This window comes from Leptonotus elevatus, chromosome 13 (genome assembly GCF_054856555.1).
Source record: "Leptonotus elevatus isolate MCC_2025b chromosome 13, RoL_Lele_1.0, whole genome shotgun sequence".
NCBI lineage: Eukaryota > Metazoa > Chordata > Actinopteri > Syngnathiformes > Syngnathidae > Leptonotus > Leptonotus elevatus.
In genome coordinates, this window is record NC_141251.1 from 18651064 (window position 1) to 18672964 (window position 21901).

At 41.6% G+C, this 21901-nt stretch overlaps 2 protein-coding genes, 3 non-coding genes and 1 pseudogene across 5 annotated transcripts; 1 reads left to right on the forward strand and 5 right to left on the reverse strand.

Moving 5' to 3' along the window:
• Nucleotides 1–574: 574 nt before the first annotated feature.
• On the forward strand, nucleotides 575–14768 carry gtpbp2a (GTP binding protein 2a). The gene is made up of 12 exons (XM_086093639.1): nucleotides 575–1002; nucleotides 2267–2293; nucleotides 3009–3193; nucleotides 3279–3387; nucleotides 3470–3667; nucleotides 3756–3930; nucleotides 10251–10470; nucleotides 11755–11890; nucleotides 11956–12014; nucleotides 12093–12264; nucleotides 12337–12501; nucleotides 13971–14768. Exons 1-12 carry the CDS (start codon nucleotides 805–807, stop codon nucleotides 14160–14162), a joined length of 1836 nt encoding a protein of 611 aa, XP_085949765.1. The 5' UTR covers nucleotides 575–804; the 3' UTR covers nucleotides 14163–14768.
• On the reverse strand, nucleotides 6765–7686 carry LOC147164116 (uncharacterized; annotated as a pseudogene).
• Nucleotides 9017–9099, reverse strand: trnal-uag (transfer RNA leucine (anticodon UAG)). Its single transcript has one exon. It is a non-coding gene; the product is annotated as a tRNA-Leu (tRNA).
• On the reverse strand, nucleotides 9398–9480 carry trnal-cag (transfer RNA leucine (anticodon CAG)). The gene has a single exon. It is a non-coding gene; the product is annotated as a tRNA-Leu (tRNA).
• On the reverse strand, nucleotides 10040–10122 carry trnal-cag (transfer RNA leucine (anticodon CAG)). The gene has a single exon. It is a non-coding gene; the product is annotated as a tRNA-Leu (tRNA).
• Nucleotides 14769–16899: 2131 nt separating the features above from the next.
• On the reverse strand, nucleotides 16900–21876 carry polh (polymerase (DNA directed), eta). The gene is made up of 10 exons (XM_086093240.1): nucleotides 21614–21876; nucleotides 21281–21415; nucleotides 20976–21211; nucleotides 20649–20812; nucleotides 19904–20007; nucleotides 19706–19825; nucleotides 19518–19641; nucleotides 19343–19408; nucleotides 19053–19225; nucleotides 16900–18159 (listed from the first exon to the last, which is right to left on the reverse strand). The coding sequence occupies exons 1-10, from the start codon at nucleotides 21748–21750 to the stop codon at nucleotides 17514–17516; spliced, it is 1905 nt and encodes a 634-aa protein (XP_085949366.1). The 5' UTR covers nucleotides 21751–21876; the 3' UTR covers nucleotides 16900–17513.
• Nucleotides 21877–21901: the final 25 nt, after the last annotated feature.

Sequence of the window (21901 nt, forward strand, 5' to 3'; positions counted from 1 at the left end):
ATACATTGTTCCAGTCCAGATAATGAAGAAAAATATTGATGTTAAGTACCATACTGACCAATTTGTTGATTAATCCATTTAACTGATTGGAAAAAGTTATTCTTAAAAAAAGAAATTGAGTAGTATGCCCCATATGCTGATTGTAATAATGAATAAAACAAAACAAAAAGTAGTACACATATGTATTACGTGATTTTTATAACATTCGTCGACATTTTTGGGCATTATCGGCCTATTTGCCCCAATCCCCTAAAAATTAACATTTTCACTTGAATGTATTATTTAAAAATACAAATGTAGTCATTTAATTGAACTTCTGCCTTGACTTTACAATCCTGGGTTTGTGATTTCATACTTAAATGCAAACTTTCGTCAGTCTTGGTGTCAAACATTGACTTCCTCGTCGGCTGACGCAAAGCTCTGCTAAGCGGCGTGTGCTGTAAAATGTACGTACGCTGTTAAGTACCACTGTAGCTAACACGGGCGGTGGTTTTGATTTCTGAGTGTGCCGCCCGCTCGCGCTGCACCCGGCAAGCAAAACCATTCGCTCACCTCGACGTTTCACAGTGTGACGTGTATCCTCGGAAAACTCAAAACCACCATCTCCCCACCGCGGTTATTATTGTTTACAAGGACTTTCAAGGTCCCACTTAATCGGGGTTGGGGGGGCTTTAACTCCCACTTGACCGAAAACAAACCTCGCTTTCAGGCAGGAAGAGTCACAGTCGAGCAAGACAACTTCCATTTCGCTCCCCGGGTTTTGAGAGAGCCCTCCCGGTCCGCCGTCTCTTTGCCAAGCAGCTTATGGATGCGCGGGTTTCCGAGTTGTTTGCCTCAGAAAATGGACTCGACTGCGGCGGCTCTCGGACTGAAGTGAACCCGGGGTATGGTTGCGGACTGACCCCCGCCACCAAAAAGGCTTCTGCCAAGAAGAAGAGAGCGAATGCGCGACACTTTCGCAGCTTCAAACCGAGCAACAACACCCCTTATCTACCCCCAGAGGTACGGTTGTTTCATGAGTAACACCGCCTATATTGTGGTAATCCATGTTAATTACAACTAAAAACCACAGTTTACTTTCACTTTACGCATAAAACTACGTTTTGTGTCAGTCAAATTCCTCTTCCTTTTGTTCGTTAACCTAACGTAGTTTTCGATACTGTACAATATTATGACACGTAGCTATATGGCCACAATATTTGTTTAGCCATTAAAATGTCTTTAAGAACTCAAAATTTAAACGTGCGAAAGTGTAGTTAGCATGCTATTGTAGCATCAGCTGTGTTTGTAAATAGTTTAAGATGGGAGGAGGGGGTTGGGGTTGGTGGTGGTGGCAGTCTACGTGTCCTCAGTCTTCCTAATATTAATTCCAAAGATAACATTATCCCCACCCTCCTTGGCCGGCATTCTGTCTGTTTACTTAAGGTTGGCTGTAGTAAAGTTACATAATTTCCCAAAACTGTTGTCTACGGAGAAAGTTGAAGCAAATTCCTTATCAGTAGTAAGTACCGTAGTTGGCAAGTTAAACTTGAATGGAATTTGACACACATTTGCTTATAACATAGCCAGTAGGCTTGGTCAGGATTTTGGAGATCAGAGACTTCCCCGAAAAAAAGGATAACTGATCATGATCCCATCAGAAGATGGACCAATGAATCTATTTAAAAACTTGTACAATCAATTGCGGATATTGGGACAAGCCAGGCCCACAAGACACCCATTGAAATGCATTGGGAAGAAATAACAATGAAACCCTTAAAAGTATCCCAAAAATGCTGATAAACATTCATTCATTCATCCATCCATTCCATCCATTTTCATAACCGCTTATTCCTCACAAGGGTGTTGGGGGTGCTGGAGCCTATCTCGACTGTCTTCAGGCAATAGACCTGAACTGGTTGCCAGACAGGGCACACAGAGACAAACAACCATCCACACTTGATAAACATTCAATACACATAAAATTTGGTGCAAAAAAACTTGACAGCGTTTGCTGTAATGTTTTATTTTGTGGATCAATAATGTCACTTATTGTCAATCGGCAAATTATGACATTACAGTTGATGACCAATTTTGCGGAACTGATTTAATCGATCACATCTGTGTAAAGTCCAATATTTAGTAGCTCACTGTTCAGCTCAGCTTCCAATGGCCATCGTGCTCATTGAGTCTAGTGTCGCTTTTTTGTGTGTCGCTTTTTTTCAATACAAATGAATAACCTTTTGCTTGTGATTGTCTGTCTGATGCATTGTATTTTATCTCCTAGGTGGAAGAAGGGAATATAGAATATAAGGTAAGGACTTTCACACAAAACGATACCATAATATAGGGTATATGCCATCAATATGAGCTGACTGGGTGATATGAGGCACATAAACTATCCACACACCACACTAGGTACAAAAAACTGACACTGTCAGAGTGGTTTATTTAATCAATATTCTCAGGTAATAAGATTTTATAGCATTGCACGGTATGTTAAGTGTGGTCTTATTTTATAGCTTATGGTCTGTTGAGCTTTACAGCCACATTCAATTAAATGATTATGTATTAAATGTGTTCGCTTTTTCCCTACCTCTCAAGTTGACTGCAGTTAGAGATGACACCGTTCTTTAGTTTAAAAAAATAATCTCCCCATAGGAAGTAATGTATAGGCTAGTGGTTACCATATCCGCTTAATATTTAGATCTGTGTTTGAATATTTGTCGGAACACCTCCACCACCTGTGCAGAGTTTGCATATTCTTTGGGTACGTAGTCTTCCTCCCACATCCCCAAAACATCCATGTTTGGTTTATTGAATCAAATGAGACACAACCTTTTGGTTCAGCCATGAAAGTGAGGCTCACAATAAGGTCAGCGTGTAGAACATTTGTAGGTCAACAATTTGACAACTCTGTTCCACTCGGCTCATATGTAGAAATATGACACCAATGCACATTAGCAGTAGCAATGTTAGCATTGGGATATTCATTTGTTGATTTCTATGATCTTTCACCTGCCATTTAGCTGAAGCTCGTGGACCCTACGCAAAGTCGTTTTGAGCACCTGGTGACGCAAATGAAATGGCGACTGCAGGAGGGTCGCGGTGAAGCTGTCTATCAGATCGGGGTGGAAGATAACGGCATGTTGGTGGGACTGTCGGAGGAGGACATGAAGGCGTCCCTCTCCACCCTGCATAAGATGGCTGAGAAGTGAGCTTCAAAGTGAAGCCATCCACCAGTCCAAACCATACACGCTACATATTGATTTAACACAAATAATTATTTTGTCTGACAGGGTTGGGGCTGACATCACCATCCTTCGACACGCAGAGGTGGACTACGACACTGATCAGCCTCTTACCATCGCTGAAGTCCTAATTCGTAAGGTGCCAGATGACCAACAGGTCAGTAAGGCAGCCATGAAGATGCAAGCATTCACATCTATCATAATTGTTTTATGTTGTATTTATTTGCTTTTTCCTGCAGTTCCTGGACCTGCGAGTTGCCGTACTTGGTAATGTGGACTCGGGCAAATCGACCCTGCTGGGTGTTTTGACGCAAGGCGAGCTGGATAATGGACGGGGAAGAGCGAGACTCAACCTCTTCAGGCACCTCCATGAAATCCAGACTGGGCGAACATCTAGCATCAGCTTTGAGATCCTGGGTTTCAACAATAAAGGAGAGGCGAGTAAAATAATCACCATTAGACAAGAAGTAACAAACACCAAATATTGGATACGTTTAAGCAATGCGCAATTTTGCCTTTTTCTAGGTTGTGAACTACAGTGAGTCTCGAACGGCGGAAGAGATTTGTGAAAGCGCCTCTAAAATGATCACATTCATCGATCTGGCGGGTCACCATAAATACTTGAAGACCACCATCTTTGGCCTCACCAGCTACTGCCCTGATTTCGCCATGCTGGTTGTCAGCGCCAACACCGGCATTGGTGAGTGACCAACAAGGCATTTTCGTCCATCTTGTTGGCTGTGGGCGGAATAAATAAAACATATCCCTATTCTGGGGATTTCTGTACAGAATACATTACATTATTATTTGCAAACACCACAAAAAAAAGCCAGAATTGAGCAGGATTTTGAACAACTTTTTAACTCCCACTATCAGCGTGGAAGGAAAGTGGGAAATTAGTCCACTGCACACGAAGATGTCTGGCATTATTTGCAAACACCACAAATTCCTACCATGCAGAACCCACTGCTGTGGCCCAGAATAAGGACAGGCAGGTGTCCCTGTTTGGCCTTGCTGTCCGAGAAGCATGCACATTGAGTGTGAGGATTATTATTTTTTGTCTGGCTGAAAATATACCATCATGTGACAGTTGGCGAGTCTTCATGCTCTCATGTTGTAACTTGTATGTTCTGCGTGGTATGAGCTGTCCATTGTTGGCGATACAGATTATATATCAACGCAGCCCCCTTTGTGATTTGATTTTATGTTTTAGTTCTGTACAAAAAAAAAAAGATTTGTTGTTTTTAAAGTTTGTTTCATAAGTGGATTTGAACCCATGCCTTCGAAGGAGACTGCAACTTGAATGTAGCGCCTTAGACCGCTCAGCCATCCTGACTGTAGATATATGTGGTTGGTTTTTCCTCAGCTAGTCGCGTTACAATTCCCTCAGTTGGTCTCTTGAGGCCTCCCTGATTTTATGTTTTTTGGATTTGTTGGGGTCTGGATGTTTCTTGGGCTGGGGAGGAGTTCTGGGGGGGGGGTGTCTGGTCGGTGCTGGATTTCACCTTCCTTGGTTTTCTTCGGTCCCCTCGGGTCTCCTGGTGTTCGGTTTAGGTGAACGGTATGAGATTTTTTTCTAATAGGTTTTCTGGTGAGCTAACAAATACACGCACGCACGCACGCACGCACATACACATACTCACCCACACACAAAAAAAAAATATATATATATATATATATGTATTAAAAAAAATAATAATAATAAAAAAAAATAAAAAAAAGAGCAATGATGATGACATTTCCGAATGAACAATACTGAGCTCTTAAGGAAAAAAAAACAAACAAAAAAAAACAAACAATTCCCTCAGTTCAAGCTCATGAATGGAAGGCATGTACTGTCTTTCATTGTTTTCCACTGCCTGCTGTCAATCCAAATACTTGCAGTCTTAAGGGAATAAAAGTGCACTATTCTTCATTAGCAGCTAACGGTGTACACTGTAAAGCCAAAGTCCTTTTTTATCTATGGTTCAACTTGTTGAGCCAACCAGCTGTGGATTACGAGTGCTACAAATATGAAATCTGACCTTATGTAACAAACCAGACACTTGCCAGCAATGAGCCGCTCTAAAAATATAATCTTCGGGTCAGTGGTATGGGTGCACTTAGCAGTCAGCCCTGCACTACGAAACTAACCTAACTACAACGCGTCAAAACCTTAAACTGATTTAGTAATTGATGTGTCTGATTTTGTTGCTAGGGGTGTTTTTGTTTGTGTTTCGGTGTCAAAAATATAGTGGGCTGGTTGAAATAGGGTCACTCACGAATGTCACTCATGCTATCATGTCATCATGTTTTGTAATGTAACCAACATTTAATAGCTCGTGCTATCATGTCATCATGTTTTGTAATGTAACCAGCATTTAATAGCATTGCTTCTTAGGCTATAATGTTATTTCTGCAATGACGTTGACAAATTAGAATTTTGAAGAATGGTAAATACTATGTGAGGTTAGGTTGACCAGATTGATCAGTTTTTGTGAAGACAAAGAAATGTGGTTATTTGAATATATAGAGAGTTTGAGGGAGATCTGTAAGTTAAAGTCCAACACAGATTGTATATTTAAATGGTTAGTTAGTTAAAGATGAGTTGATTGAATGGAAGTAGAGTGTCCTAAATATATTACCGGTAGTTAGAAGTGGTATTCGTAAATGTAGCCGCAAGGGGGCACAAGCCAGTGTCTTCTTGTGCCGGTCCCAAGCCCGGATAAATACAGAGGGTTGTGTCAGGATGGGCATCCGACGTAAAACTTTGGCCAAATCAAACATGCGAATCAAATATATGATTTCCATACCAGATCGGTCGAGGCCCGGGTTAACAACGATCGCCATTGGTGCTGTTGACCTACAGGGTGCCGGTGGAAACGGGACTACTGTTGGTCGAAGAAGGAGAGGAGGAAGGTGTGTTTGTAGGAAGAAAGAGAAGAGGAACAGCAAGAGTCTGGGACTAAGAATAGGGACTTTACATTTTGGAACTATGACAGGTAAAGAGCTGGTTGACATGATGCAGAGGAGGAAGGTGGACATACTGTGTGTTCAGGAGACCAGGTGGAAAGGGAGCAAAGCAAGAAGTTTAGGAGCAGGGTTCATGTTGTTCTATCATGGTGTAGATAGGAAGAGAAATGGAGTAGGAGTTATCATGAAGGAGGAGTTTGTTAGGAAAGTCCTGGAGGTAAAAAGAGTGTCAGAGTGATGAGCCTGACGCTAGGAATTGAAGGAGTGATGATCAATGTTGTTAGTGGGTATGCACCAGAGGTAGGATGTGAGCTGGAGGAAAAGGATAACTTTTGGTTTGACCTTGATGAAATGATGCAGAGCATTCCTAGAAGTGAGAGTTGTCATTGGTGCAGACTTCAATGCACATGGTGCAGGAAACAGAGGTGATGGCAAGTTTGGTATCCAGGAGAGGAACGCAGGAGGACAGATGGTGGTTGACTTTGCAAAAAGAATAGAAATGGCTGTTGTGAATACTTTCTTACAGAAGAGGCAGGAACATAGGGTGACCTACAAGAGTCGAGGTAGGAGTACACAGGTAGACTACATCTTGTGTAGACGGTATAATCTGAAGGAGATCAGGGACTGCAAAGTAGTGGTAGGTGAGAGTGTAGCCAGACAGCATTGGCTGGTAGTGTGTAGGATGACTCTGGGTGAGGAAAACAAAATGGAGGAAATGGTGGAAGCTGAAAAAGGAAGAGTGTTGAAGAGTGTTGTATGACTTTCTGGAAGGAGTTGAGACAGGCTCTGGATGGTCAGAAGGTGTTTCCAGATGACTGGACAACTACAGCAAATGTGATCAGGGAGACCGGTAGGACAGTCCCTGGTGTGTCATCTGGAAGGAAAGGAGATAAGGAGATTTGGTGGTGGAATGAGGAGGTGCAGAAGTGGATACAGAGAAAGAGCTTAGCTAAGAAGAAGTCGGACACTGAGAGGACTGAAGAAAGTAGACAGGAGTACAGGGAAATGCAGCGTAAGGTGAAATTAGAAGTGGCAAAGGCCAAACAAGGGGCTACGATGACTTGTATGCTAGGTTGGACAGTAAGGAGGGAGAGACTGATCTATACAGGTTGGCAAGGCAAAGAAACAGAGATGGAAAGGACGTGCAGCAGGTTAGAGTAATAAAGGATAGGGATGGAAGTGTGTTCACAGATGCCAGTAGTATGATGTGAAGATGGAAATAGTACTTTGAAGAATAATTGATGAATGAGGAAAATGATAGAGAACAAAGAGTAGAAGAGGTGATTGTTGTGGACCAGGAAGTAGCAAAGATTAGTAAGGATGAAGTGAGAAGGGCATTGAAGAAGATGAAGTGTGGAAAGGCACTTGGTCCTGATGATATACCTGTGGAGGTATGGATGTGTCTAGGAGAGGTAGCAGTAGAATTTCTGACTGGGTTGCTCAACAGGATCTTAGATAGTGAGAATATGCCTGAGGAATGGAGGAAAAGTGTGCTAGTGCCCATTTTTAAGAACAAGGGAGACGTGCAGAGTTGTGGCAACTACAGAGGAATAAAGCTGATGAGCCACACAATGAAGCTATGGGAAAGAGTAGTTGAAGCTAGACTGAGGGCAGAGATGAACATTTGTGAGCAGCAGTATGGGTTAATGCCAAAAAAAGAGTGCCGCAGATGCAGTATTTGCTTTGAGGATGTTGGTAGAGAAGTACAGAGAAGGTCAGAAAGAGCTGCATTGTGTCTTTGTAGATCTGGAGAAAGCTTATGACGGTGTCCAGAGAAGAACTGTGGTTTTGTATGAGGAAGTCTGGAGTGGCAGAAAAGTATGTTCAAGTGGTGCAGGACATGTATGAGGACTGTAAGACAGTGGTGAGGTGTGTTGTAGGTGTGACGGAGGAGTTCAAAGTGGAAGTGGGACTACATCAGGGATCAGCTCTGAGCCCCTTCTTGTTCGCTATGGTAATCGACAGGATGACAGACAAGGTTAGACAGGAATCTCCACAGACTATGATGTTTGCTGATGACATTGTGATCTGTAGTGAGAGCAGGGAACAGGTGGAGGGGAAGCTAGAGGCGTGGAGGTTTGCCCTGGAAAGGAGGGGAATGAAGGTTAGCAAGACGGAGTATCTGTGTGTGAATGGGAAGGACCCAAGTGGAAGAGTGAGGTTACATGGAGAAGAGACCAAGAAGGTGGAGGAGTTGAAGTATTTAGGGTCAACAGTCCAGAGCAATGGAGAGTGTGGAAAATAAGTGAAGAAGCGTGTGCAGGCAGGCTGGAACAGGTGGAGAAAAGTGTCAGGTGTGATGTGTGATAGAAAAGTTTCAGGTTTATAAAACTGTGGTGAGACCAGCAATGTTGTTTGGTCTGTAGACAGTGCCACTGAGGAAAATACAGGAGGCAGAGCTGGAGGTGGCAGAGATGAAGGTGCTGAGGTTCTCTTTGGGAGTGACCAGGATGGATAGAATCAGGAATGAGTACATCAGAGGGACAGCACGATAGAGGCTTTGGAGATCAAGTCAGAGAGGCCAGACTGAGATGGTTTGGACATGTCCAGAGGAGAGATAGTGAGTATATTGGCAGAAGGATGCTGAGTTTCCAAATGCCAGGCAGAAGGTCTAGAGGAAGACCAAAGGAGGAGGTTTATGAATGTAGAAGTGGTATTTGAACCCACACCTCCAGTGGAGACTGTGACCTGAACACAGCACCTTAGAACGCTCGGCCATCCTGACACATTCATCTGCATTTCTGCACACACACATACACTGAGGCACAGTACAGTTTTGGTTTGTAACTGACTGACAGTGGTACCATAAAAAAATAAAATAAAATAAAAATTGTTGTCAGAAGTGGGATTTGAACCCACGCCTCCAGGGGAGACTGCGACCTAAACGCAGCGCCTTAGACCGCTCGGCCATCCTGACACATACTTCCGCATTTCAGCACACATACAGAGTACAGACCAAGGGTGGGGCTGGGAGGTTTTTTTTTTATATCAGGAGTCGAGTGCTTTGAGCTGCTGCAGTTAACGTCTGTTTACATGAGCAATTTCCTCATTTGCTAGTAATTTCATTATTTCACATTAGTATTAATCGAGGGTGATTTTATTTGTATTTTTTTACCCTTGTAAGCCAACACACTACAGTACCTTAATTTCCACAGTGGAACACTGGGGCGTAGGTTTAGTAGAGAAAAAAGTCAAAGGTATTAAAAAACTTGTGTTGTCAGAAGTGGGATTCGAACCCACGCCTCCAGGGGAGACTGCGACCTGAACGCAGCGCCTTAGACCGCTCGGCCATCCTGACACAGTCCTTTGCATTTCTGCACACACATAGACTGAAGCACAGTACTTTTTTTTTTTTTTTTTTTACTGACATTGTGCAGCGTTACCATAAAGAATTTTGTTGTCAGAAGTGGGTTTGAATCCCACTTCTGACAACAAAATTCTTTATGGTAACGCTGCACATTGTCAGTAGTTACCATAAAAAATTTTGTTGTCAGAAGTGGGATTCAAACCCACGCCCCCAGGGGAGACTGTGACTGCTCGGCTATCTATCCTGACACATAAAAGCAGTGTTGTAGTAACACGTGCACTGAGACACCAAGCACAGAGTACAGACCAAGGGTGGGGCTGGGAGTTTTTTTTTTTTTTATCAGGAGTCGAGTGCTTTCAGCTGCTGCAGTTAACGTGCCGCATGAGCAATTTCCTCATTTGCTAGTAATTTCATTATTTCACATTAGTATTAATAGAGGGTGATTATTATTATTATTTTTTACCCTTGTAAGCCAACACACTACAGTATCTTCATTTCCACAGTGTAGGTGTAGTAGAGAAAAAAGTCAAAGGTATTAAAAACCTTGTGTTGTCAGAAGTGGGATTCGAACCCACGCCTCCAGGGGAGACTGCGACCTGAACGCAGCGCCTTAGACCGCTCGGCCATCCTGACATATGAATGTTTGGTTCCCTGAGAAAGAGTGTCATAAAGCTTCCAAAATGATTTCCTCCTCCAAAGTCAACAAGCTTGAATGTTGAAGAATGTAAATCACACATCCTGAAACCTCGCCTTGTTTTTAGCTGGCACGACACGGGAGCACCTGGGCCTGGCCATGGCCCTGAAGGTGCCCATCTTCATCGTTATCAGCAAAGTGGACCTGTGCACGCGGGCCACCGTGGAGCGAACGGTGCGGCAGCTGGAGCGAGTCCTCAAGCAGCCGGGCTGCAACAAGGTGCCCATGGTCGTGGCCAACACTGATGATGCAGTCGCCGCGGCGCAGCAGTTTGCCCAGTCGCCCAAGTGTGTACCAACCTCTGAAGTTGAACACAAGTATAAAATGAAATGTAATAATATGTATACACTGCTCACAATGATTTAGGAATATTCGGCTTTTGGGAAGATTTTCAAGATGGGCCTAAAATGCATTATTACCATTACAGGTAGGGCTGGGGGGGGGGGGGGGGGTTCGACCAAGTCGGATAAGTCGACTTTAATTTTCTGCCTCGAAGCTCCGCCAAACCATGTTTGCAGGACTATCCATGTTTTATACACTTTTTTTTGCAGACGCAAGCAGTTTTGGAATGGCGGCTGTTTGCCCAGAAGAAGACAGGAACAGGATGTTATTGCCCTCATGTAGCTAACAGCTAGCTCTACCTTTGTTTAAAGTACCACTGATTGTCACACCCACCTAGGTGGGGCGAAATTCGCTCTCCGCATTTGACCCATCCCCCGAGGGAGCGGTGAGCAGCAGCAGGAGCCGCGCTCGGGAATCATTTGGTGATTTTGTTGGTGTTTAACAATGCATATGTATAAAAGATAACAATTTATGAGTAATTATATACACCTCAACCTTAGTGGATTAACAAAAAAAAAAATTGGGGGTGGGCTGTAGGTTGCGGAGGGCTTGGATTACTTGATTATTTGATGGAATAATCAATAGGATAATCAATTTTAAAAACATTCCATAGTGCCAGCACTAATAACAGGTGCTCTTAAATTTTACCTACTGTAATTTGGAATACACATGTCCAATTCTTGTAAGTGAACCAAGTTCAAGCACCTATTGGGAATTATGATGTTGAGCTCCTTGTTAAAGAAACAGTTGGACATGCCCATTCAAGTTTAGTGGTCAAATAAAGTCCGCCTGTAAAGGTTGTAGTGCATTTCGCATCCTGAAATTTTAGCAGAAAGCTGAATATGCCAAACTGTGAGTAGTGTATAACACTTTACTTTTTGATATAAGTGACAATCCACATAACAGCTATCCAGCCGCAGGTTAGAGTGAGAAGCAAACGTAGCAGTCGACATCTTCACTCAAGTGCTCCTTCTCGTCAAACAGATGGACTCATTGTTGCAGAAGGTCCGAGTCAAAGTCCTTTGTTCACAAAATTTGGTCAATACCGAAGGGAACAATAAAAACGTGAAGTAGCTACCGACCAAAATAAAACCAGCATTATGGCTTAACAGAAGCAACACACTAGTTTATCCACGTGACAACTTCCCACCACCATGATACCGAAACACTCACTTGGTAAAGCTACTTGGGCACTGTCATATTTTTGATCATGCGACTTTGCCCGACAGCATTACACCCGTCTTCACCGTGTCCAGCGTGTCCGGGGAGAACCTTGACTTGCTCAAGGTCTTCTTCAACATCATCCCTCCGCTCAGCAACAGCAAGGAGCAGGAGGAGCTCATGCAGCAGCTCACTGAGTTTCAGGTAAAGCCACTAAATAACAACTTGAACTAGCCTTAAAACGTGATTAACTGATGAATGTCCTTCAGGTGGATGAGATCTACACGGTGCCAGAAGTGGGGACTGTGGTGGGCGGTACTTTGTACAGGTTAGTTTGTCTGCAACAAGCACTCAAGAATATTCAAATGTCTTCTTTGACTGAGTTTGGTGTTGTTTTGGATTGTAGTGGTATTTGCCGCGAGGGAGACAATCTGATTGTCGGGCCCACAGATTCAGGGCAATTCCACAAATTGACTGTTGGGAGCATTCAGAGGAACCGTTCAGCTTGCAGGGTGCTTCGTGCCGGACAGGCTGCCACGCTGGCGCTCGGCAACTTTGACCGCACGTTGCTGCGAAAGGTCCGCCCCGGCAACTTCTCTCCATTCGTTGTTAACCAATGCAGTGTATCTGATCGTATTTTCCTTCCATAGGGAATGGTGATGGTGAGTCCAGAGATGGACCCGACCATCTGCTGGATATTTGAGGCTGAGATTGTGCTGCTCTTCCACTCCAAGACCTTCCACAAGGGCTTTCAGGTGACCGTGCACATAGGCAACGTGAGACAGACCGCCACTGTGGAGGCCGTCTATGGCAAGGTGAGTGTCTGGAGGCTGCTTGAATGAGCTGAAAAATGTTTGAATTGGACAGCTTTGTGATTCATTGGACAAGTAGTGCTTGAAATGACTGTTGAATAAGATGGTTGCAAAACTCTTGGTTTCCAAGGTTTTAAAGTTTTAATAGGAAAACGTATAAAACAATAAAATGTCTTTGTATTTCGGGTAAAAAGAAAAAACAAAACAAAATATGTATATATGTTTTTCATTGCCTAGCAACGTGTATTTGTTGATGTTCAATGAATGAACATTATTAACTTATTTGCTCCCGAAAACGTATTTATATATCTTCTATTTTAAATGTTTTTTAATGTCCCAAAGACGTATATTTATACGTTTTTGTTTCTTTATGCTAGAGCATACAGAAGGCTTTGATGCAGCCTCTCAACTGCAAAGAACGGTTGAAGAAATGGTAGTTATTACAAAAAGGGCCAGCAGGTGGCAGCAGAGCAAAAGAGATCAACCAGGGCCATGTTGGAAAAAAAGCTCTTACTCACATTTTTAAATAGATTTGTGAATAATGATTACATTTAGCAATATTCTAATGCTAATTGATGCAAAGCGTAAACAGTTAGAATTATACATTTTTCCTGATGAAAGAAGAGACTCTTATCTTCCTTTTGGTAGGTTCCATGTTTTTATAGAACACAAAATCTGTCAAAATCCAGTAAAACAGCCGGGAGTGAAGAGAATTGTTTCAGTGAACATGGCTGGGAGTGAATGAGTTAAGGTAGAATAATAAGAAATGAAGAATTATAATTCATAGTAAAATAAAATACATATTTTTTAAGAAATTGATGTCATTGAAAGTGTACAAGATTGAGTGTTGACAAAAATCCTGGAATTTTCTGAAGTTTTACTGGAAATGTTCCCAAATCTAATGGCAATTTTCTGAGAAATTACTGAAAATATATTGGGCGTTTTCAACTGTAAATTTTCTGGAAAAAGACCAGGAAATCTTTTGAAAAATTGCTGCACATTTTCCAAAAATGGACGGGAAGTCTTTTCTTTTTGAATGAATGTTTCTCATCCCAGAGTCCGACATTAAGCCCTAATAAAATTCCTAATTATATATGCAGGCCTTTCTATGGATGAAATAGTGAAGCGTGTAGTCTCAGCAATCAAAATGCACACAAGTATGGGATTTTTTTTAAATAGCCACATTCTTCAGTATATAGTTAATGTGATTTAAAACAATACATAACAAAATTCATCGACAAACCAGTTGATGAAGTAGTGAAGAAGTGTGTAATGTTAGTGCCAAAATGTATACAAAATGTATTCAAGTACATAGCAAGTGGGCAATTAAGGCATCTGCTTAAAAAAAACTACACACTCCACTCCCCAATATATAGATTATCTTTTAAAACAATACTTAACCAAATTTAGAATGTGTATGCAGCTGTTGTGAAGCGTGTAGACTCAATCCACCACTTTACTGTGTATGACAGGAGGAGCTGAGAACGGGGGAGAAGGCGGACGTCCAGTTCAAATTCCTCAAGCATCCAGAGTACCTGAAGCTGGGGGCCAAGGTGCTCTTCAGGGAAGGTGTCACCAAGGGCATCGGCCACATCACCAAGCTGCATCCCATCGCGCAGTATCGCCACGCCCCGGATAGCGATGAAGAGGAAGATGACGACTAGAAAGTGAATGCAGCCCCAACCTAGAAAAACCGACAAGTGCTGTTTGGTGTGTTTTTTGTAACGGATAAGCTTCCACCAAAAGACATTCTACACTCTTTGCGTAGAAGGTAAACAAGTCAGCATTTATAGAGCGCTTTGCCTTTATAACTTCAAGATACTTGTAAAACCAATAGAATGTAGCCTCACACACACATACACACAATCAGACCTGCACTGTCTTGAAAAGAAAGTCACCAGCTCAGTCACACTTAGGGCTGATTCATTTGCAAGAGTTTGGGGCTATGCAGAAAAAAAGACACGAGAGCGAGACAGCAACATGGAAACTGATGACAGCATAAGAAATCATATAGCAACACATCTGGAACACTGAGCTTCCAAAATATCACACTATTCTAAAATTTTTGTTCATTCCAGCAAAATTACTACAAGCTTAAAGTTCAAATTTGACGTTGCAATGTTTCGGGGAAAAATACGTTTCACTATATTGATCATCACAATTATCTTTGTTTTTTGTTTGTTTGTTTTCGGAAATTGTAATAGCAAAATCTGGGTGGAGAAATTATAACGAGTAGATATATTTTTCAAAATTATTCTTGCAATTTTTGGGGGGGGGGGGGGGGGGTCATCACAATTAATTAGATTTTTTTCCCAAATTGTTGTAGCAGTATTTGGGGGGAAATCAGCAGTTATATATTTTTCCCTGTTTTCACACGTCACTCTGGGTTTTTCAACTTTTACGTTAATATTTTTGTTTTTGTGTGAACAAAAACCCATTTCAACTCCCCTATAAACTCATCCAAAGTGACTCCGAGCTTTAAAGTTACCCGCAGCAGTGATGTGGAGGCATTCACACCACAGTGCACCCTGGCACACACTTAATGGGGGAGAAGCTGCGCTCACTTGCACTGACACATACAGCAGTGTTAAAAAAACAACTCAAAACACACCTTCTTACAGATGGTGTTGACACAGCTGGTGTAACTGTAAAGCATACTTTCATACATTTGGTGGCTCGCTTTCGTCCATTCAGCATCACGACTGACTCGACTGAAGACTGCAAAAGGGGCTCATGTGGACAAAAGTATTTACGACACTGGTTGTTACACCTGCAGTGAATTCATGGGAAATGTTGGAATTCAAAAAGGTATGAAAGGTATTTGCTGCAGGCTCTTGAAGTTACTGATGTCACACACGCACGCGTGTACAGTGCCTCATGGAAGTGCCTTTCAACTCGCCATTGATGCAGTTAAGAAACTAACAACAACTTCCAGGTGGTGCTAGTGGTTCTAAACACAAACCTTTATACCAAACTTGACTGTTGAGTACTGCTCCAAACCAAGACTGCTGTTTGCCTTATAACTATTATCAGTCTTATTACGTCAGCTTTACACATTCATACCCTACTCTATTATTGATTATTGTGTTTTTAAGCATATTTTAACTATTGTATATCTGCATTTATATTTTTTTGTGTGTGCATCTCAGGTGTATTTCTAGTAGTTTTTACATTTTACTACCAAACTCTTATGAAGCTTTTTGATTTATCCCTTTTATGAATGGATGCACAGAATTTATGTACAGATCCAATTGTTGTATTATGGTGTTTATGAGAAAAGCATTTATCCCATTAAATGTTGACTTTTGACTTCTGATTTTTTTTTTTATGAATTTGAATTTGTTACATGCACCTTCGCCAGGCGATGATGCTATTGAAATTCGATAGCATCCTTTCCTCAGTCTCTCCTTTGGTCTCTTGAGGTCTCCCTGATTTGTTGGAATTTAGATGTTTCTGGGGTTGGTGAAGAACTCTGTTTGGTGGCCCGGTGGGTGGTGTCTGGTTGGTGCTGGATTTCACTTTCCTTTCTTTTCTTTGGTCCTTCCTCGGGTCACCTGACGGCGATGTTCAGTTTAGGTGAACGGTATGGGATTTTTTTATTAGGTTTTTGGTGAACTAACGAATACACACACACTCACCTACATACAAAATAAAAAAAAGCAATGATGATGACATTACCGAATGAAAAAAAAAAAGAAATTTGATAGCATTAACAGCATTTTTAGTCCTTGTTTTTCTAAACAGGCCCAAAGTCTGGGCAACCTCCTACATGATGCAAGACTATGCAACAAAAACACTGAACTAAACAACAGGAGCCACACCTGTAGTCCAGTAGATAGAGATGACTCAATGCAAAAGGTAAAACGACAATAAAATACATTTGTCATCCATTTTCTATAGTGATTTTCCTTAAGTACTGGAATTATTTGAACCCCCCTCCCCTCAAAAAAAAATTCCTGTAAATATTCCCCCAAAACTGCTGGAAATAAAACTCTAGGCTTTTTTGAGTGTAAGGTAAATGCCCGTTGTGCTGCCTAAATATGACACAAATGTTTAAATTCAATGTTATCAGGTGAAATGTCGATAGTGTCCAGAAGTATTTGGACAACGGCACGTTTGTTTGTATTGCTTCATATTTAGCCCATTAGTACCATCTGCTGGCGTGACTGAATAAGATGACATAAGGGGCCTGACTTTATGTAAAAAATAGGAGACAACAGTCGAACATAAAGTTATATGTAATAAGCATGTGTGGGTTGCATTTTGGTGAGGCTTTTCATAACAGCTCCTCTGAGGTTTTATTTGGGTCCAACCAAACCGTACAAAATACCACTTTATGTAAATAAAAACACAATGTAAAATGACTACAACATACAACCAAATGATTTAAAAAAGGACTGGTTGGGGTCCAAAACTGCTTTTAATTCATTAAGAACAAATCACATTAGCAAACATATAAATTATTGAAAGCAATCCAGATTCTGTGAGTTTCTGCTCCTTGTCCTTGTGACATTGAGTGAGAAATGGTGTAGATGTCTAGAATGGTCGCCAGCCAATCACAGGCCACATAGGAAAACAACCACTCACACTATTGGACAATTCAGTCTTCAATTAAAGTCATACAACACCTTGACTTAAATAGTTTATAATTCATTCCGTGAACAAAGTTGCAACCGAATGTCCTTGTGCATCAAACAAAATTTCCGCCGTTGAATTCGATTGAAATTACATTATACTGGTACAATCCAAAAAAAAAGACCACATTTTTAATAAAGAAAAATAGCACTATATTGTACAAAAAAACTTTTTTATTAAGGGAATTAACTATACTGTAATCCTGTTGGATGTGTTCCCTTAGCAGCTGAAATCAGTTTGGCCGTTGGATGGTGACTGTTGTCATTTTGTATTTTTGTAACTGACTGTGCCTTAAAGCAAGCAAAATATATATTAACCAAGCGACAGCTTTAAACTTGAAAAGCACACAAGTAAGTAAAAGTAAAGGTCTCATGTAAAAATCAGAATCTTTGGAAAAAGGAATCCAAAGTACCCGCACCTCCTCCTCCACCTTGCGAGCGAGGTTTTTTGGGATGGGGTCCTCCCGATGTTTTGCTTTTAGTTTTGCCCACAGAGGACAGCGCCTCAGGAGGTCCTCTTCTGACGAAGGAGGAGGAGGCGGAAGGGGAGAAGGATTTGTGCAGGTCCAAGGCGAAGTGATAGTCGTTGTGTTCGGGCATCTCCCATGCCGGCACGTTCTGGCCGCAGCGTTCACACTTGAGCACGTCGTGCTTGGTGTCCGCTCCGGAGGTGGGTAGCAGTGTGAGTGCACCATCATCTCGTTTTGCACCATCGGGTCTTGGCTTTGAAACTGTCAGTGGGTTTATCTTGTGGAAGAACGAGGCGATGCCGGCTCGATGGCCTACCAAAGCGTCTTTAGAAGGACTCGGAGACGAGACGGAACAAGATGGCGTGGACTTGGCTTGCTGCCCGTGAAAAAAGGACTGGATGGTGTTGGGTGTTTTGCGTGCGGCGTGGCCGGTGGAAAGGAAGATTTGAGAGGAAGGCACATCCGCGCTCAGGAAGCCCGCTATGCCCCCCGCTGAGGCTGAAGGGGCGTCGGCAAATTTGCTGGCGGAGAGGTGCAGCAGTGTGAGAGGCGGAGTCCTACGCGGCAGGGAGGCAGGTATGAAAAGACAAAAGCCCATTGTCAAGATAGGGTTATATAGTTTTGGAATTTTTATTATAGTTACTTTTTAGTTTTGAGTTTTATTTTTTAAATGTAGTTAGTTTGAATTAGTCTTGTGAGCTGGTTTGTTGTTGTTGTTTGAAAATGCTTCATTTTAATTCAGATTTTGTTAGTTTTAGTTGTTTTTTACCGTTATTTCTCATGTGCAAAGATTACGGCTAACATTGTGTAAAAACTCAACAAAACCATTTTTTTTTTAAATAACCAAAAACAGATACTATATAACATTCCATCGACTTTGAAGTATAAGTGCAATGCATAATACTGACGTTAGATCACAACGCTAACGTCTCTGAATGAAAACGGACCTTTTCGCTATAATTTTAGTTAATTTTGTAAACGTAAAATGTAGTTTCAAGTTTTTGTTTAAAAAAAAATCATTTTCGTTTTATTTTATTTCATAATTGAATTTAAAAAACTGTTATTCAATGTCAGTTTTATTAAATTCGTTGGAAATGCCAATGTGGAGAAAACATTCTTGACTGGCGACTAGTACGTTCAAACGTACTGGTGAGTACATTCGAATGCACTTTATAAAAGGTACAAATAAACTTTTTTTAACTTAATTTTCGAACATATTGGTATAATATGGGCCAAATGCCTAAAAAAAGCATTTTAAATCTGCTACGCTTGTACATTTAGCCTACAAGTATGTCCGAATATACTATGCGAGTATGTTTGTGCCTACTAGAACAGCTGAACTTTATTTGGGGTTAATCAGAAGCACTTCAAATCGTGGCAGATGCGTGCTGCTAAAATTTGTAATATTAACGCTTCAGTCCACATGAGTGTCTGGTCACACCGAACGTACCACGCCGCCTGCTGGTTTCCGGCCGTGTTGAGGCTCTTGATGATGGCGAAGCTGTCACTGGACAACTTGGCGGCGTCGTAGCGCACTAAAGCGCAACAGCGGGAGAAACTGCTCGGCCGCTTGTCGCCCAGCTGACGGATGCCGACCGTTAACTGCTTTGCCACGCGGCCGTTCTGAAAAAAAAAAAATTGCATCAATGTCATTAAGGCACTTTACGGGACATGTGAGAGTAATAGTACAATCCTGTAATAGTATTCTGTATATACGGTAGTAGCTTGACTTTTTCTTACCACTTCTCTGTCCTTGGTCAGCCTCTCCTCCAGCTCCAAAGCAAGCTGATGAAGCCAGTGCTGAACCTTCGCAGAAGTACATTTAATATAAAAAGCCACAATATTAGGTACACCACAACTGGCATATAAAATAAGATGCAGTTGTATCATAAAAACACACCACAATAGTGCATACCTGCTCTTTTGTAGCCAGTGATGTTCTCCCAGGAAAGTTCTTACTGCAGCCAATAGATTTTGGCAGCTGTCTGGGTTTCACCGCTTCAAAGTCGATGCCCCGACACAAATCGTATAGCCACTGACTGCAAAGCAAATTTCATCCAATAAAATAAAGACGCATCCCAAATTTTGGTTCATCAGTCTTACCCAGTCTTCTCTCCAAAGTGCTGCCCCAGTTGGGCCTGAGAGAAGTGAGTCAGCTCGCCCATGTGCTCCACTTGCAGAGCTTCTGTGACCGAGACTCCTAGTTTACCTCCAAGGTTGCGTCTGCGCACATGAAAGGGAGCTGCATTAATAAGTGGAGGGGTCAACAGTATTTGGCGGTGCCTTCACTGAAACACTCACATCTTGCTGATGGGCAGCGTGCTGAAAAGTTCAGTCACCGAGTCCAGCGGCAAAACTGTTTGTCGATTCGGTTTGTTCAGACCGCACGCCAGTTTAGCCAGCACCTGGAAGAAACACACAGGAATTGAACAACACATACAATACAATTACAATACAATTTGGCCTGTGTAACTCAAAACTGTAATATGTGATATAACCTATGTAAATATGAAAAAAATATATATGGAAAAAAATATATGAAAAAAATACAAATAGAATAATAAAATTTAGGAATGATTGCTTGTATTTTGGTAACTTGAAATGGAATTAAAATGCAAATACATATTAAATAATAGAAAATAAAATAATGTTTAAAATCATTTTAAAATAATGTTGCAATTTATAATACTATGGCCAGTACAAATACAAATGACAATATAATACAAATTGCCAGTGTAACTCAAAACTATAATATGTGGTATAACCTATGTAAATATAAAAATAAAAAAAAGATAAAATGTAGGAATGATGGCTTGTATTTTGGTAACTTGAAATTGAATTTAAATATATATTAAATAATGGAAAATAAAATGTTTAAAATCAATACAATTTATTATACTATTTAAAATAAATTACTTTAAAACATATTTCTGAATGAGTTACATAGTCATTGATATATAAAAATAAGAAACAACACAAACTAATGTCATAAGATATTGTGCTTTAAATGTTGTATTTAATCATTTAAAATCATATTAAAACCTACTTTGTTGTGCGAGATGCCAGCCGAACATTGGAAGCTTGTGTCTTGCTCCACAGCCGCCCTCATTTCCTCCACAATGAGGGCCCCCACGGTGAGCTGAAGCTCAGCACAGTCGTGCACCGGCATGGACGCCAGCCACTGCTGCACTCCCGCTGACCTCTTCTTCTCTGTTGGGCATACTGCATATTGACTCAATGCATTTGTTCTTGTAAATAATCGATTGGTTTCAAACAGATTGCATTTTGGTTTCAAGCCGATTGTATTTGTTGAATGATGGAGTCATGGTTGACAGCATATATTTGAGTGTTACAATACAGAAGACAAATTAACCTTTATCCAAAATGGCGTCCTCTGCAGATTCTTCATCTCCTTCAGATGAATTGTGAGGGTAACCTTGGATATGGGTGTTCCTCAGCAGGTGAGGTTGTATTTGTTTATCCGCCATGTCCATCACCCGCTGCTGGACGGCCATTGTCAAGTCCATATAGGCCTCGTCGATGCTGGCTCGCTCGATTACGGCAAAGCGAGACATGACTTGGATCACCTCCACGCTGGCCTCCCTGTAACTGGACACAACGGTTGATTTAGTTGTGCGTCAGTAGTATTGATAACAAGACGCCGTCATCACCACTTACTGGGTCAGGTCCGCCTTGCCGTGAGATTCTCGCACCCGTGCCACCTGGAGATCTGGGCACAGCTTCTTGGCGTCATCCACCCACATGTTCTTGGTGATGCCGTGAGCCCTTGCCTCATAGCTCACTGCAATTATCCTAAAAGAGGACAGTAAGTGACAGCAGCAAATAATAATAGTAATGATAATAAGAACAATACAATTGTACTTAATTTGAATGAATGGTGGTTGCAATTCTAGCATAATTCGAGGATTTCGAGCCTCGTACAAGTTCAGATGACAACACTTGTCAGCTACATGGATCATTCAAAAACGACATACTGTGTCAGAACCTCACCCGCCTCCTTTCCAGGTCTTGTACTGGGCTACCACACAGGGCGTTTTCTTCAGGGCAGCATTCAGCCTCTGCTCCACTTGCACATAGAAACAGTCCATGTCTACTAACGCCACCACTCTTTCCTTCCCGTACTCCATTTCTGATGAACAACAGACAGCTCTTCTTTCACAAGTTATCAAAACAACATCGTTAGTGTTTCTGTATCGTTCTATCGTAGTTTGTCCATGAATGACATGGTTGGTAGCTTTTTCTTTCCCGCAATTCCGTTCTTATATAATTACGTCATCA